The following is a 16,433-nucleotide window of genomic DNA, read 5'->3' on the forward strand; positions in this document are numbered from 1 at the left end:
CGTTCTACAGCCCTTAAGTAGAATTTTTATAGCAACATCTTAATGTAAGAGTTTCTTTTGTGCAATTCCTGCAAAATGTCACTATAACTTTAAAGTGTCATGCAAACAAACCATGTAAAACTGAAGCTAACCTACATTTAGTGAGAGTCTACATTTATTTGACAGTTTATTAATGTATTTTAATAAAAAAAAATTGGGTTACACATTCAAGCACTCTCACAAACTGGTGGTTGTCTTGACCCTCAGAAACCTTGAAATTAAACAATGCATCACAACCCCTGCTCTCTGAGGGGGAATATGAACCCCCACACTGGCTATTTAAACTTCTCCTCATAAGCTCCTTTTCCTACCGCATGTAAACACAGACTCACACACACGGTGTAATAACTGTCCATACACACTAAGTGAACACAGTGTGATACTCAGACAAAGGTTATGGCTTTCCAAGCAGTTTGAGCTCGTTTAATCTCATCCCTGTATACATTCTTTGTGATCAAACCTTTACAGTATCGACAAATATTAACGCAGATAATGAAGATCGTCTTAATACCCATTACGGAGCCGTCTTAGCATACAGCAAGGTCCACTCAAGTTACTGTTGATATCATTAGGCTGAATGAAAGGAGATTGTTTATATACATAGACAGAAATATACACTTGTGCAGGTGTACGTGTGACGAACACCCAAGGTCATCAACAACAACATCTCAAATGACCAAAGAACCATAAACTGTGAACGTTGCCATCTTTAGTTCTTTTTCACCGCCGGCTGAAACAAAGTATACTGTATCACCCAAATGAAAGAGGTGTACGGTAGATTGATTATGGTCACAGATACTATACCAACACTTAGAACACTGAGTAGGCTTTACAATTTAGAGTTTACACTAGTGTTGAAGAGACAGAATGTAATCATCCCCCGTCCCCGCCCCTAAATTTCTGGTCTGTTCGTCCAAGAGAAGATTAAGTCAAGAACCAATTCAGGACAAACGAAAGTGTGACTGATGGAAGGAATGTGTCTCTCTTTCTCTTTCTGCTCGCACTCTACCCCATTTACTTCATGCCCATTCCTTTTCTCTCTGCAACAATTTATTTTCTGTCAGCCCAGTCTTCTTTTAATTATTTTGTTCATTCCCGCTGTCCCTCCTTTGGTGAGAAAAAGTTCAGAAGTCTTTGTTAGATCGGCTTCAGTCCTCCAGATTTTGGCGTCTTAGTCAGAGTGAGGGGTCGTTTTCCGGAGAATGGCCTTCGTGGCCTCACCTACCAAGGGTCCTTTTTTTAAAGTCATATACTCAATCACAGATGTGGCTCGCCCTGACAAAACACCGAATGAACAACAAATTCACAGTTGTAAAATTTTTCAACATTTACCGCTCTCCTCCTTTTGTTTTTCCTCTTTCATAAATGTCATTTATATCAACTGCCCAGATACTCAGCCTTTCCTAATATCAGTCTCAGAAATAACACCTTCTGCTTTTGGGATCAGCTTGTGGGTGGATGACCTCTTTTTTTTCTCCTCCTCGCACTTCTATAAGGCATGCTGGGCCAGCACCAGAGCCACAGCCAGGCCAAGAAGCAGAGCCCAGACGTCGGAATACAAGCAGGCAGAGTGATCCTCTGGCAGGCCCTGGGTCTTGCCCAGGCCACCGTCCCTTGGTTCAGGATACTGGGCAGAGAGAGGGACACACAGAGGGAGAGAGATGTGTAAAGGTTAGTCATGACTCAGATACCCATGCTGCTATGCAGTTCTGGCATGTGAAGCGGGAGAGGAGAAGGAGACGGCAGGGGGGTGAGACGGGACAGGGTCAGAGCTGAGGAGAGGGGAAAAAAAGGGAAACACGAGTCAGGAAGAGTAGGGAAATTACATGTCTCCATGGCAGGGCCACTTTGGCATGAACATTAAGTGTCTGATCCACCAAATGTTTTGATATGTGAAGTGTATTTCAAGGGCCCTGCTGCGCAGAATGCTCTCTGCCTCTTAAACAACTTGGCAACAAAGGGGAAGCTTCTTGGGAGGATTTTTTTTTTTCTTCTGTTTTCTTAAACTCTTTTAGGTTGCGCCAGCAAGTCTCTAAACAGTTTTTAAAGCATATATTACAGACTTTATTTACAGCAAAAAAAACATGCTATGAAGCCAGAAGACAGCAGCTGCTGTTGTTTGCCTTCAATATTCACACACTGACAGGGATATTTTGAACGGGCAAAAACATATTTACTAGTCCTACTAATAAAGTCAAATCAATCACTAATCCAAAAAACATTGCACTTCCCAGGGTCCTTGGCAACACTACTAATAATTGCAGAAATCTCTGTCCTGTCTCCCTGCCTGTCAGTGTTTCTGTCTGTCTGCCTGCCTGTCAGTGTTTCTGTCTGTCTGTCTCTCTATCCTTCGATTTTCTCAACAGCTGATGGATTTGGACTCTGTCGCTGCACATGGATTTGGATTTGGACTTGTTATATCATCAATGACATCACAGAAAATGCACTTGAATAAATAGGATTGTTAGCATTTAAGGTCGGGATCTTGGGAAGCTGTCATCAAAAATCCTTCCCATCCAAAAACACTGCACTTCCCTGGGCCCTCAGTCGACTGGATGAGCAGTTTTCATGAAAAGGAAAAGACGGATGAACCAACGGAAGGACAGAGATTTCTACATATATTAGTAGAATTCTGACAGCTACAACACTTATATGATAATATATCAACGCACAACAGTCCAGTACTCAGGTCACAGGTACATGGAAGTACATGTGAACAGAGTAGGAAGAAACAAAGATGATAAGGTAGAAAATGACAGAGAAAGTTGGAAAACATGGACTTCTACGTTAGTTACCAGGAAGAACAATCAGGTGTCCAGAGAGTCCAGATGGAAGTCTGAGAGTATTCGCTGACTTAGTCACAGCTCCAAGAACAGACAGAGGACATCAGTTGTAGCCATTAGAAAACCCCTGCTGTGTGAGGCTCAGGTGCAGCTCTCTGACAAAGACATTGCCGAGTTTGATGCTGCCTCACAGGCTGAAACAAACTAGAGAAATATCCTAAAAAAATCCCAGGCTTCCCATTATGCTCAGGTGGAGACTGAGCTCCTCCGCTTGCAGCAGGAGAAAATCTCCCTGTGGGATGGCATGGAGAAATCCACATCCTCCTGTCTGGCTCAACTGGACAATGAGAGAGTTGAGAAAAATAAGCTGATGGCTGATCTGAAGGAACATGAAAAAGAGAGGATCTAGGTTGCGGCTGCTCTAAGAAAGGCTATGGGGCTGCTAGTGAGCGTTTCCAATGAAAGCAGCTCAAAAAAAAAACCTCCCTACTGTAGGAAAATGAGAAATCCAGAGCCCACAATTTGTCTCAGAATGACAAGCTGAAACAAAAGAGCAACGACCTCAAAGCAGCACCAGGGAGAACTGAAGACAAGCCGGATAGTGACCATCTCCAATGGAAGGAGAAGAAAAACCCTGAGCGCCTCCCTTCTGGCTCAATGGGACAATAAGAGAGAGGTCCTCATGGGTGCACTCAAGAGAAGAGTCGCAGGAAATGAAGCAGGAGTGGGAGGCAACAGAGAGCTGCACTAGGGCCAAAGTGAGTTCGAGAGTGAGACTGCTAAAAAGAAAAATGAAAATGGTCCTCTCTCATACTACCCTCATAATCCCTATCAAACCCAGTCATCCTATGGAGTTAGAGATATGAGAGATAATATGAGGTGTGTCAGGGCCGGGTGTGGCTTTAATCTAAACGATAAAAAAAAATAGATAGATGCAATCTAAATCTGTGACACCAACTGAAAAACCTTTAGCTACACAAAGAATCTTTGTGAGACCGACAAACCAAAAACTAGAATGTTTATTCTTATACAGAGCGCAAAGAGAACCACACTGCTCATATTACGTCGGAGAGCAGTGGGCACACATCAGTCCATATATTAAACCCTATGGCCTCCAGATTTCCACCGTTGTCTCCGCAGTACAATGGACCTATTATGTAATATTCCATTCATTTGTTAGCATCTTGAGTACTTTTTCAATTCTCTCAGATTCTTGTAACACAAATCATAAACATTTGCCCACAGGTTTAAATAGTCTCGCTCAATTCGCAGGGGCATCGATTTCAGTGCAGCACAGCGACAGATACAGAGGCACATCATGAGGAACATGAAACATTTCTTCCTCCTCCTCCACTACCATCCCCTCACCTTATTTTCACCAATGCCACCTCTACAGAGATTGCACTCTAGTCAATTTCCCTGTGCATAGAAGAAAAGAAAAAAAAAAACATCTACTAAGATGTTATCTACCAGTACCTCATCTTCCAACAGAGCAGGGGAACACATAAGGAGAAAATAAATAATGAAACAAATTGTGTTGAACTACATTAACAAGCCAGACAATGTTTTACTATTTTACCTATAGGAGAGAAAGAAAGGGGGAGAGTGAGGGGGAAAATGAAGGGGTATCCAAAATAGCCACAGTTATCACCTGTGCCTGTGCAGTCACTCTACACTGCAAAGAAATGGTTAAGTGACAGTTGCCAGAATAGGGGAAAGAGCTATGGGTAGCTTGACAATGTACCAAACACATCCGCAACTAAAAGCCAATTAATTAGCAAGGGCAGTGATGTGTGGCAGCAGCCTGTTGACATGAGTCCAGATCTCCGGCTGCAGCCAATATCCACACATTCGCTCAGTCTTGTGAAGGAACACATGCACATAAAAAGGTGGCTGAAAGCACAAACGTGCCTCATAACTCAACATAGAAAATTTCAGAAAATAGGCAGTTGCTTATTCATGCTTTAATTTATATGCATATAAAGAGAGCGATGATGGAAAAGTATTTATTTGAACTGTTGATAAGCGTATGTCTACATGTGTATTTACATACATGTGTGGAGCATGTGTTTTCACTGTCGATCAGCAATGTCAAATTTACAGTGCAGTGCGGCTGCATTTCCCAAGGCTACTCATCGAATAGCCCCAGAGTTGCGTAGTTTCTGTCCGCAATCAATTCCATTAAATTGAGCTGAAAATCAACACATGACAGTGTTGCATGGGAACACGGACAACGCCAGGTTCCCATTGGTTAAGAGGTTGGAGGGGGATTTTCTCACACACACACACACACACACACACACACACACACACACACACACACACACACACACACACACACACACACACACACACACACACACACACACACACACACACACACACACACACACACACACACACACACACACACACACACACACACACACACACACACACACACACACACACACACACGTTGGTTTATATTACGTTTCATAAACGAAAACTGAAAAAAAATATTTCTTTTTTAAATGAACACCTCAATTTACCTCAATTTGAACAATTTCATGTCCAGGAGTCTTTTAAGTGAGAGCATTAAAATTCAAATCACAGTAACAATCATAAGACGCACAAAATCCATCTTATCCCTGAGACTGTGAGACACCGACCGTAAAACAGAAAATATGCAGTTTTCTTAACCAAACTCTGCAGAAATACATTAGTATATGGGGGGGGACTTACAATGCTCAAAGAGCCAAACTTGAGCTCATATACTTACTTACTGAGCACAGGATGAAGCCCATAACCACTGACGGCGACATTTTTAATAATTATGCATCTGAATTGGCGAGAACCTATTCTATAGCATGTAAGACAGCAGTATGACTAATATGTACAAGCTTAGTCACAGACTGGAGATTCCCCTGTACTCACTCTTCTCTAACTGTGCTCCGTATTAAAGGTTATCCTTTGTCGTCCTGGTTACTTGGCATCCATCACACACCTAATGTATTCTGTTACCCGGCTGTTTGTACACATGTGCCCACACGTGGATGTGAGTGTGTGTGTGTTTGTTGTGTTACCACGCTGACCGCTTTGAGATTCACAGCCCTGGACAGTCAGTCTTCTGCCAGGAGAACGCAAACCATAACACCACTCCCCCAATTTATCTGCCATGGAACTTTTGACAAGTTTTAATTGCCAGGCATAGTTGTCTGAGAATGCAGGGCCGCCCAAAATGTCCCTACCAGCTCCCTCTCTAATTATAAACTTCCTGCTTGAGTAATCACACGTCTTATTGTTTCCTAATTACCATTTTTACAATAAATTAAACACCACGCTGCATTGAGACAGGCACGGAGCGGTGCATCAATACTGACGTACACACACTCGGAGAAAGCAACTCCACCATCCATTTCCTCCCTGCGATCCTCTCCCTCTCTCCTGTACCTTTTTCCCGACATACACACTGTAATTGTTATCAGTGATGTTTGTTCATTAATTCCCCTCTTTGCAACATTTTGAAGGTTTTAATTTGCTGTCTTCACAACAATGAGGGTTTCTGCACAAAGGACAATACTGCACGACTCGGGTGCAGAGCGACCATTTAATGGCTGTGAAAGCAGGTGGAATTACTCAAAATAGATGTCTCAATGGTAGTCATTCATTCAGCATGCAAATGTGCGTTCATAAACATTTCACGCTGCATGGATTTTGTGTATATTGGTACAAGTCACTGAAAAATTACATTAACAGTTACATCAACAACAGCCGCGGTGGCAGCAGCAGCAGCTGGAGGTTTTCACAAAGTACAGTTTCATACTACAGTGTCTAATTCAGCCAAGCTTGCAAACTGGGTGTACTGCAAAGGTGAAAAACATCATTAGTCTTACAGCAGAAGGGAGCATGGCACATCTAAAATACATCTGTTAAACAGTACAATATTTCACTGTGGAAACTAATCGCACTCAACAGCTAGACAAAAATAGGAAAAGAAAAAAAGAAAGTGCAGTGGACCAAAGGGCAGTGTCAAATGTCCCTACCAGACAGCGACAGGTAGTTTTTGTTGGACTGTGCGGTCCTGTCATGTTCACATTTTATTTGAAGAGAAAATGAACATGCATTATTGCAGCACAGCAAAGAGTGATTCTTTCTCCAGACGGTGAACCCAGTTATAGAAGAGTTGACTGCAGTCTTCAGAGTAGACAGCATTCAGCAGAGAACAGGCCCTGGGCCAGTATTTTAGAACCTCTAATCCAGATTAAAACCCCCACCCCCCCTTTCCTTTCACTGTTTCATTGTGTGTGAGAGAAAAATACTATTTCTACCAAATGTCATCATCTTGGGTGTAGCATGAACTGTCTTATCATAAAGTGTATGTTGGGATGTGCCAATTGCTTTAACGAGCGTAGCGATTGAATGTGATGTGAATGTGAATGGTGTCGCAAGTTGAGCTTTATTATTTTTTTTCCCCCTGAAAAGGAGTATTTTGGGGATCCTATTGTAATAGGTACATTTTAACAAATTCATGCAAACAAGTTGGATGTATGTATTTGTGCGACAACAAATAAATTTTAAACAGTTGGTTGACCCATCATATGATATATATTTACACGCTTAATTCAAAAAGCCTGCCAGATTGTCAAACAGGCAAGAAATAATGAATCTGTGTTACATTTCACAAATAAATTGCAATGCAAAAATATGAGCAATGTTATTACCTTTGGGATGGCGACAAATGGAGGTTCCGAGGTTCCCGTTGACCAGTCCCACCCCGTCTTCGTCATTGCCGAGGGGCCTGGGACAGACATGCTTTTGTTCTGCATGTTGTCTATCCCATAACCGAAGGCCTGAATGGCGTTTCCTGCAGGGACAGAGATATAAAGTCATTTGTTCGCCACTGCCATCCCAGCGAGAAGCCAGCTAGCAGACAGACAGCTCTAAGTCAACTTCTTGGTCTCCTGCCCAATCTTTGGCAATGAGGGAACGAGCGAGGGCGGAGAGGGATGAGGAAGGAAGAAGGAAAAAAGAGTAAGAGCACTCTTTTTGCTTTGTCAGTAAGCTTGAGAGTTGTATGGCAAGCCAATCACATACAGCAATCAAATGTCTGTTTGTGAAATCTATCACTGCTGCTCCAGGTTTTACTGCCTCACAAAACCCCAATGCTGTCTTATATTTTATAATTTAAGCTGTGCCTTCTTTTTCAATGCCGAACATATTCGTGCTATCAATTTATCCACTAATTATCCTTCTACAAGAGAATCCGCCGGTGACACAGTGGACACATTTAGCATATACAAATAACTTTGGTCCTTGGCTCAGTACAAAACCCCTTTTATGTTGCAACAGCTGCTGTCAAATTGCAACAAGCTGACCAAACAGTGGCATAATTTATGCACTTGAGATGATGAACCCCAATTTGTTTGCCGGCAGTTGTACACTTAGGAGGGGAATCTTTTAAGAGTAGCGAATCAATCAGCTCAAACAGAGGATAGCAGCCTGTGCATGCATAAGAATGAGTGCTTGTGTATCTGCCTGCAGATGTAGTGTACGCATGTGTGTAATTTTGTGTCTAAAAGCATGTGCGAGTCTCTGCAAAAATGTGATAAATCCCTGTTCAGTCAGCTTTTCAGCTAGATATGGTAAAATAGGGGCTGAGCACCTTTTCACTGCTCATCCGTTTAAAACATGAGGCTTGTTTCTCTTTGTTCAGCCAGAGAGAAGGCAAGGCATGTAATTGCTTGGCAACCACCTCCATTATAAGGTCAGCATGCAGAGATTACTTTGAATAGATTTATGTCACTGATCAAATCCAAAACATTCCCAAACAAAGACAAAATGGCATTTCCCCACTACCAAACAAAGGAAAATTGTGGAACACATGCATAACCTGAAGGACACACACACACACAATCTTAAGTAATCCCAATGCATGACCACATAGATTTGTCTGTCACATCCTCTGTCCACCTACACAGTGTATACACACACACACACACACACACACACACACACACACACACACACACACACACACACACACACACACACACACACACACACACACACACACACACACACACACACACACACACACACACACACACACACACACACACACACACACACACACACACACACACACACACACACACACACACACACAAAAGAACCCCTTCACGTTTTTCGTTCTGTTCAACACTGGCGTTTCGGCTGCTGCTGGGAAATAAAAGCACAGAGAGTGGTGAAGAGCTGGTGAAGTACTGCTGAGACATGCGATGTTATGCAGCTGTTTGTCAGGGTCGACTATAGCTAGCTATCCCCCTACAGATGCAGTAAGATGGGGGAATAAATCCATAAATCAAACTAGTTGGCTGCAGGGTCTCCACAAAGAATGTTTTACTGTGCCCAAATGTTCCACTGAGTGATTAAGCTCATTGCCAATAGCAATTCATTTTTTTAATGACACTGGATAAGTTTTCCTTTAACCCGTGGGCATTGCCTGCATTGCTCTACCTGCAGGAACAGATGGAACAAGAGATAAGGGAGGAAAGAACAAGATGAGGAGGGGATAGAGAGAGGAAGGAATCAAGCAATCATGGTCCACACTATCATTATAATGTATTTTCAGAAGGAATGCCGGCTTCCCAAGATATTTTAGTCAAAGATGTTTTCTAAATGTGTTTTTCTATTCCACTTGAACTTGTAATGACAAGTGGGGGAGAGCACATGGTTCTCATTTGCAATGTGTTTTGGTTTGTTGATCAATGTAAAAAAAAAAGGATTTACTCTGAAAGGAGAAAGATGGAGGTCATGGGAGCAGAGAGATAAGATTACTTGTGTCACACACACACACACAATTTGTACAGAGTATATCTATATACACACAAACTGTATAAACAGAATATATATATATATATATATATATATATATATATATATATATATATATATGCATATTTACACTGTATATATACATTTACTGTATTCTCCTCCCTGGTGTGTCAAAGTTTATCGCTTGACTGCAGAGAGGAGATGCTGCATTTTGTGTTATTTTTCAAGACGCCTCCTCAGCTCCCGGCCTCATCCCTCATCCCGCACACTCAGCTAAAACGGTACCCCAGCAATCTATTGAAATGGTCTGAAAGCATTATCCACACAATGGAACATGTTAAAGGCAATGGTGTCTTGTAACGCTGATGACACCGCTTGATGCAGTGTCATCAGCGTCTGTATTTTACTTCCCAGTGAAAAAAAAAATCATAAGGATGTTTGAGGTAACCACTGTCATGTTGCACTCTGTGTGTTGTGCATTAGATATACAGATGTTATGTATTTTAGCTTACCCTTTTATTTCATTTGTGCAAGATTTGCTCCTTCTCATGAAATGTTTTCTCCTGAAAGGAATAAGCCCTTTTTACGCTCTCATATTGAACGGGAAAATGACATGCAAATGGTTTCTTTTGTATTAAAGTCTGGGCAGATCTTGCCTAAAGGAGGAATGGGAAGTGATAAGAAATTACTCCTGTCTGAGGAACAAAGAACATTTAATTTCAACTTAATCAGTGGGCAAAGGGTTGTCTGTGGATAAGCTCAAACTATGTGGCAGACAAATCCATCCATCCATCCATCAAGAAATATTTTTTTTGTCTTAATCCCTCCAGCTTCATTTCCTTATTTGAAATAACTAAAATAATTGTTACTAATTTATTATTATTGTTCTTTTTAATACTAGAGGCCAGTCTCACCCTAGTATAAGTATCTTTTTTTCCGTATATAAGCATCCTTATTTTCGTTGCAAATACAGTACACTTGTGCCCGTTGCTCTTAAAATGAGTTTTGGTCAAGCGCATTGTTGGCACGTTACCATATTGGAGTATGCAAAGAAAGATTGTGTGACTGACCAACAAAAGCCTGTCCTGAAGTCAGCAGTGCAGTAGTTTATCATGATGGTAATCTGCACCTTCATAGGTGGTTGCACAATGTGCTTACATCCTGTCGCCTCCCATGCCTGCTTCACCTCAGGGAGCTCTGGTGGCACCCTACAATTTCAGTAGATGCTTGGCTCTTTCAATTTGCAAAGGAGCAGAAACGTTTCCTGAAAAGTCCGCCATCACAATAGCAATCCGGCAAGGTGCAATGCACACTTGGCTTTTAAAGGGAATGGGAGATGCCACCTTGATTGGTTTACTATAATTGAGATACCAAGTTTTTGTCGTTAAATTAGGAAAAGTGGATTTGGACACGCCGGAAATAGACTTGCAACATATACTTTAGACCATGCACTTGGATACTTAAAGTAAAGCCTTTGAATGTCTAAAGTAGCTTGTAATGTTCACGTAATGCCCCATCACTCATTATTTCCACATTCAGTCTCCACCGTCCACCACTCAACAACATCACATCCAGAGGTATCTCATGGGACGGCTCAAAAACAATGGAAAACAGAATCTGACATGAAACTATTTAAAGTTGCATTAGATCGATGTTCATGGTTCACTCTACTCATACATGACAGCAAGAGTAACTACCACATCACACGCTTGTGCTTATCAATATTAAATGACTGGTGGACCTATATCAGTTACAAAAGACATTTCAAATGCATGCAGAGTATCCGTGTGTGGAGATGGCTCACTTAGGCATGTGTTTTCGGTGAAGTACCGCAGGAAGTTCATACATTCTTCTTCTTGGTTTCCACTGCCCTTACAGGTGCACCACGGGGATATGGTCCAGTTAGAGAAGCTGTTGTCGACATAGTTGGGAGTCATTTCGGTCCCTAGTTAAGGGCATACACACACACACACACACACGCACACACATTAGGAAAAAGAGTTATGGGTCACTAATGCATAATAATGGACTACATTTATTGCAAATAGTATATAAAATGGACAACAAGACGTTAGTCATAGGAATGAGCTGGTACTGTTTGAATTTATAGGAAGGTGAAGTATTCTGTTGTGCTTAATTTTAGATGTAAAGAGGCCATTATGTTATGAATATTTTTCAAAGTAGGTGCTTTAGGAAGTGTGTGTGCTGTTTGAATATGGCACTATTGTACTAAAACATTTTACTTTGCTGTGTTGATGCTTTCAGGTGGAGTCAGGGGTGTTGGATGCACTTTGTGTAGCATTTTCCCGAGAAATCCAGGAAGCACTATGGCATATTATCACTTTGCACTGCACAATTTATGACACATTATGGGGAATCACTGACTGTTACTGAAATATGGACACTTCAGCTGCCACTATGCAAAAAAAACCCAACAACGTTATTTCATCTACATTTGCATTTCGAACTCTGCAAGCTCTCTGTTGCTGCCGCAACCACGGGGCTGTTATCGAACATTGGCTGGGAATTAAAAAATATGCAAAAACTAGCCTGCGCACATTGTTTGAGCAACATTTACTGTGAGCAAACAGATGGTCATCAAGTGTTTTAATTAAGTAAACACGCTCTCTGTGCCTCTACTCCCTAATTACTTCTAGTAGTGAACCGATGTCCAGTGCACTGGGAGGAACTATCAGGCCAGGAGAGAAGAAAACCGAGGCTCCCTGCTCTGCCTGCACTTCATGATAAAAATGAATGTACAACAGGCTGCTGTCACACTGCCTCTCCTACAAGCTCCCTATAACCATCACTCCTTAGCTCAACATGTATCTGAAAATTTTGAAAATTACTGTGACGTGCGCGGTTAAACGTTTGTGTCTGTATATCTCCTGCCGCTTCAGTCTCCGACAAACTCTCACTCCATCCCAGTGTCACCCCACGGCCTTGGCTGCACTGACCGATGAGCCTTGCGTAGGAGGCCAAGCAGGCCTGGTGATTGTCTTGGTTGGGACAGGTGCTCACTGTGTGCGGCGTCATCCAGCAGTTTGCCAGGTAGTCAGCCAGCCGAGACCTGCACAACAAAACGCGAAGCAGAGCACAGACAGAGAGAAAGAGAGAGAGAGAGAGGCAGGGTCATAAACTCGAAGCACATGACGGATGAACACATACAGCACAAACACATTCGAAGCACGGGGCACCTTTTCTGGCACCACGTTTACTTGAGCGCAGCTGCCAATTGTGACTTGCATCAAACTGGGAAAGTATATGCAGAATCTGTTTCGGGGGTCACGACAACAGGTGTCCCAACCAGGTCTCTCTCACACCTCAGTACCAACAAGCTATTTACTCCGCAGCGTGTAACAGAAACCCAAAGCCTGGGCATTTGTGTAAGGATGAGCATTATATCTTATGCCTCTTCCATGCATATCCTGGACATCTTGACTCTCTCCCCAAACACTTTCCCCACAAAGCAAGGGAACTGATAAAGATAGTATGTTTTGTTTCGGTGTGTGTTTGTAATAAGAGCTTAAAGTCTGCGGAGGCCCCCAGGGCGGCATTGCTAATCCACTTAAGTAGGTTTATTGGGAGTAGCGTGTGCAAAGTTGGTCTGTCTGTACTGTTCACATCACAGCTGCCCACAATCCATTGCACACTTCTCCCTCGCTTTCATTCAGTGTCTCTCTTTCTCTCTCTCTCTCTCTGTCGTGACTCATTCACTCTGACCTGGTCTGACCACTTTTTTCAGCCTTAAGTTCAAAGGTACACGCACACGCACGCATGCACACACAAACAAACTGAGCGCAGTTGACTATTACTATGACTATTTTCTGGTTGGTGTATGGTTGGTTCCTAACTTTAGGGCAACTTATAAAAAGCAGTTGACTCATTTATGACAGCTCCTCGATGACCTGCTCCTCTTTTCTCAGTCTGTCATAGTCATTTGTTACAGTGTTTTTGTTTTTTTAAAGTGCTATGAGGTTGAATTTTAATAGCAATAAATCAGCCAGCCGGGATACGGGGCTTCATCTAAGACAGTCATGCTATGAGGCGACTGCTTGTTTCCAGGAATAGTCATCATTTAGGTAAAATGCCCTTGTGTCTGTGCAGAATATAGTTTTGCCAGCTTAGTTTAGCATTGTATAAAGACTGGAGAAAACTGGACAGGACCATGCCTGGTGGATTGTTTTTATTTTTGGATGGAGTAAGCGTAGCTGCTATTACGAGTCTTCGTTCTGAGGCAAGACATGTATATCTTGGCTGTAGCTTCACATGTAACAGACAATCTTCTCATGCCACCCTCAAAAGGTGAACAAACACAATGTCCAAAATGTCCCTTGAGACAGCATTTATGTCGGACACTTTTTTTTGTCTGTGTGCCAAAGCAAGAGGTTTTCAATTTCGCTTTTCTGAGGAGGGTGAAGATGTTTTTTAAAAGGAATATTTTTTTTGCTGATTTGTTTCATGAAGCAATATCACAAAATGAGATGAGATGAGAATCCTTCATCGGGAGATTTTCCGTATTACAACATCAAAGGATAAAGTAAAAATTAGAGCTCAACCGATTTATCGGTTGACCAATAAAAAATGGCTGATAAAAGCCTGTCAGACATATCTGCAGCGCCATTCATGTTTGCTGATATGACATTTTTTATTTTACAAGTATAAACAATGCAGAAATTTGAGTTTACATTTTTGTTATGAATGTGTTTGTTTTGACTCAAGTTTCATATAATTGGTTGTATTTGTTTTCTTTTTATTTATAGTTATTCATAATAAATTTTATGGTTAAACTGAAAAGCCTCAATAACATTTCATCAACATAAGGGTTAGATAATGACATCTTAGGAATCATTGCAATTATATATATATATATATATATATATGTATATACACATATATATATATATATACACATATATATCGGATGATATAACTGTTTTGTTTTTTTGAAATTCACAAAATAACAAATGTGTTGAAGGCCTCATTCTGATAAGTAATTATTCAAGTGTTTAAAAATGGATGTGAAAACCTGTGAAAATAACCACCTACCTACATAGCACCTCTAGAATATGCGATTTATGCGTTTGTACATATTTTCACACTCACATGCATGTGATTAAAGCTTGTGAGTGATTTATTATGAATTACTGCCGTTTATCTAGTCACTGAATTATAGTGAGATTGTATAGTCTTTCAGACGCATCTATAGTTTAAAAAGCTGGCAGCTATGTTAAAGACGCAATCTTATTGTCACAGAAAGACATGCCGCTTTTTCTCTAATGCCTTGTAGCTGTGTTGCTTATCATATGCTCTATTGAGGTGATGCTTGATCACTTGATCGACAGTTTTTTTATAAGGTTCTAATGATACTGATGTGCATGTTTATGTGCAAAAACAGGTGAGTCCAGTCATTCAGGAAACTCAGGGAGGAGGGCACATACTGTATATGCTATCAGTCTATCCAAGTCTATTGTTGTGGTGAGTTCAAGACCAAAGTGCTTACTGTTATGCTTCATTCAAACTCAGAAAAATCTAAGGTGATGAGATAACTCACTCTCCCTCTCTCTCTCTCCTTCACCGTAGTGGCCAGTGTAGTGTGATGAGCTTGGGCCTCCAGCAGCAAACCCCTCTCAGACCCACTTCATTACTCCAACTCCATCTCCATCCGCCCTCCAATCAAATCACCCGGAGAGCCTCCTGACGAGACATGCTGCTAACACATCACATGCCTCGCTTCAGAAAACGGGACATAAGCTTGCTCTAGCATGACTGGAACGACTGATAGAGAAGTACATATGTATACACACGCGAGCACACATGCGCGCACACACACTTCAATACACAGTGCCTGATGTTGACTCACAAAATATTTCTGACTTTAATTTGATGATATGGTCACAGGAGGCATGAATAACACTCTACCACACACACACACACACACACACACACACACACACACACACACACACACACACACACACACACACACACACACACACACACACACACACACACACACACACACACACACACACACACACACACACACACACACACACACACACACCACTCTCTCCATCCTCATTCTGTTCACAGTGAAAGGAGACACTTGTACTCACAATCATGCCATAGATGATAGAAAGGATACAACAGACGGGGGCGAGAGCGTAACTCTATTGCACCTATACAAAGCAACCTTTAGAACCGCATTTTCCATTTCTTTGCGGCAAAGTGTCTTTGACTTTCATGCTACCAAAAGAATCGGAGCGTCAGAGTTCTGTACGAAAGGCAAAGACCACCAAAAAATTAAAGAAACTGAACAAGAACTGTGTTTCTTTTTTAGAAGTGGAGCTTTTTCAGACAATGATGGCTTAAAAACAGTAATTTAAAGTTTAGAGAGGTGTCCTGAGTGTTCAGACAATGGTGTTCCAAAACCGGGATGCAGCACATTTCATGGCTTCCAAGGGCTTTCCATTATACCTCGGCGAAGCGCCACTCGCTGCTGAAATTACAGGCTGTCTAGCTCAACAGAGTTTTATGGTCATTTCAGCCACTCAGCCCCCAGGGAAGTGGCATGGGAGCCCCCACGGAGGTAGACTTCTTTCATCCAACCTGACACTTTAAACACAGTGATTTGGCTGAGCGCCGAGTGCCTGTCCGTCCAGCTTGGCAGTAATAGAAAACTAATGGCTTTTTATATAGATTCTTATTCCTATCACTTGATGCCCATGACAAACAATGTGACTCAAATCAGATGAGTGTCAGACTTGGAAACCATTTCCTGATGAAGGAGGA

General features: G+C 41.8%; 1 protein-coding gene across 2 annotated transcripts in view; it reads right to left on the minus strand.

Moving 5' to 3' along the window:
• Nucleotides 1-433: 433 nt before the first annotated feature.
• Nucleotides 434-16,433, minus strand: part of LOC118314442 (GDNF family receptor alpha-2) — a 46,448-nt gene continuing 30,448 nt past the window's right edge. For both annotated transcript variants that reach the window (XM_035640903.2, XM_035640901.2), the window contains exons 6-9: nt 12,596-12,708; nt 11,443-11,583; nt 7,526-7,668; nt 434-1,666 (exon numbers count right to left, since the gene is read on the minus strand). In XM_035640903.2, coding sequence (XP_035496796.2) covers nt 1,529-1,666; nt 7,526-7,668; nt 11,443-11,583; nt 12,596-12,708 — 535 coding nt within the window. In that variant the 3' untranslated portion in view covers nt 434-1,528. The remainder of the gene's footprint in view (nt 1,667-7,525; nt 7,669-11,442; nt 11,584-12,595; nt 12,709-16,433) is intronic.

The sequence above is a fragment of the Scophthalmus maximus genome, chromosome 19, assembly GCF_022379125.1.
Source record: "Scophthalmus maximus strain ysfricsl-2021 chromosome 19, ASM2237912v1, whole genome shotgun sequence".
Lineage (NCBI taxonomy): Eukaryota > Metazoa > Chordata > Actinopteri > Pleuronectiformes > Scophthalmidae > Scophthalmus > Scophthalmus maximus.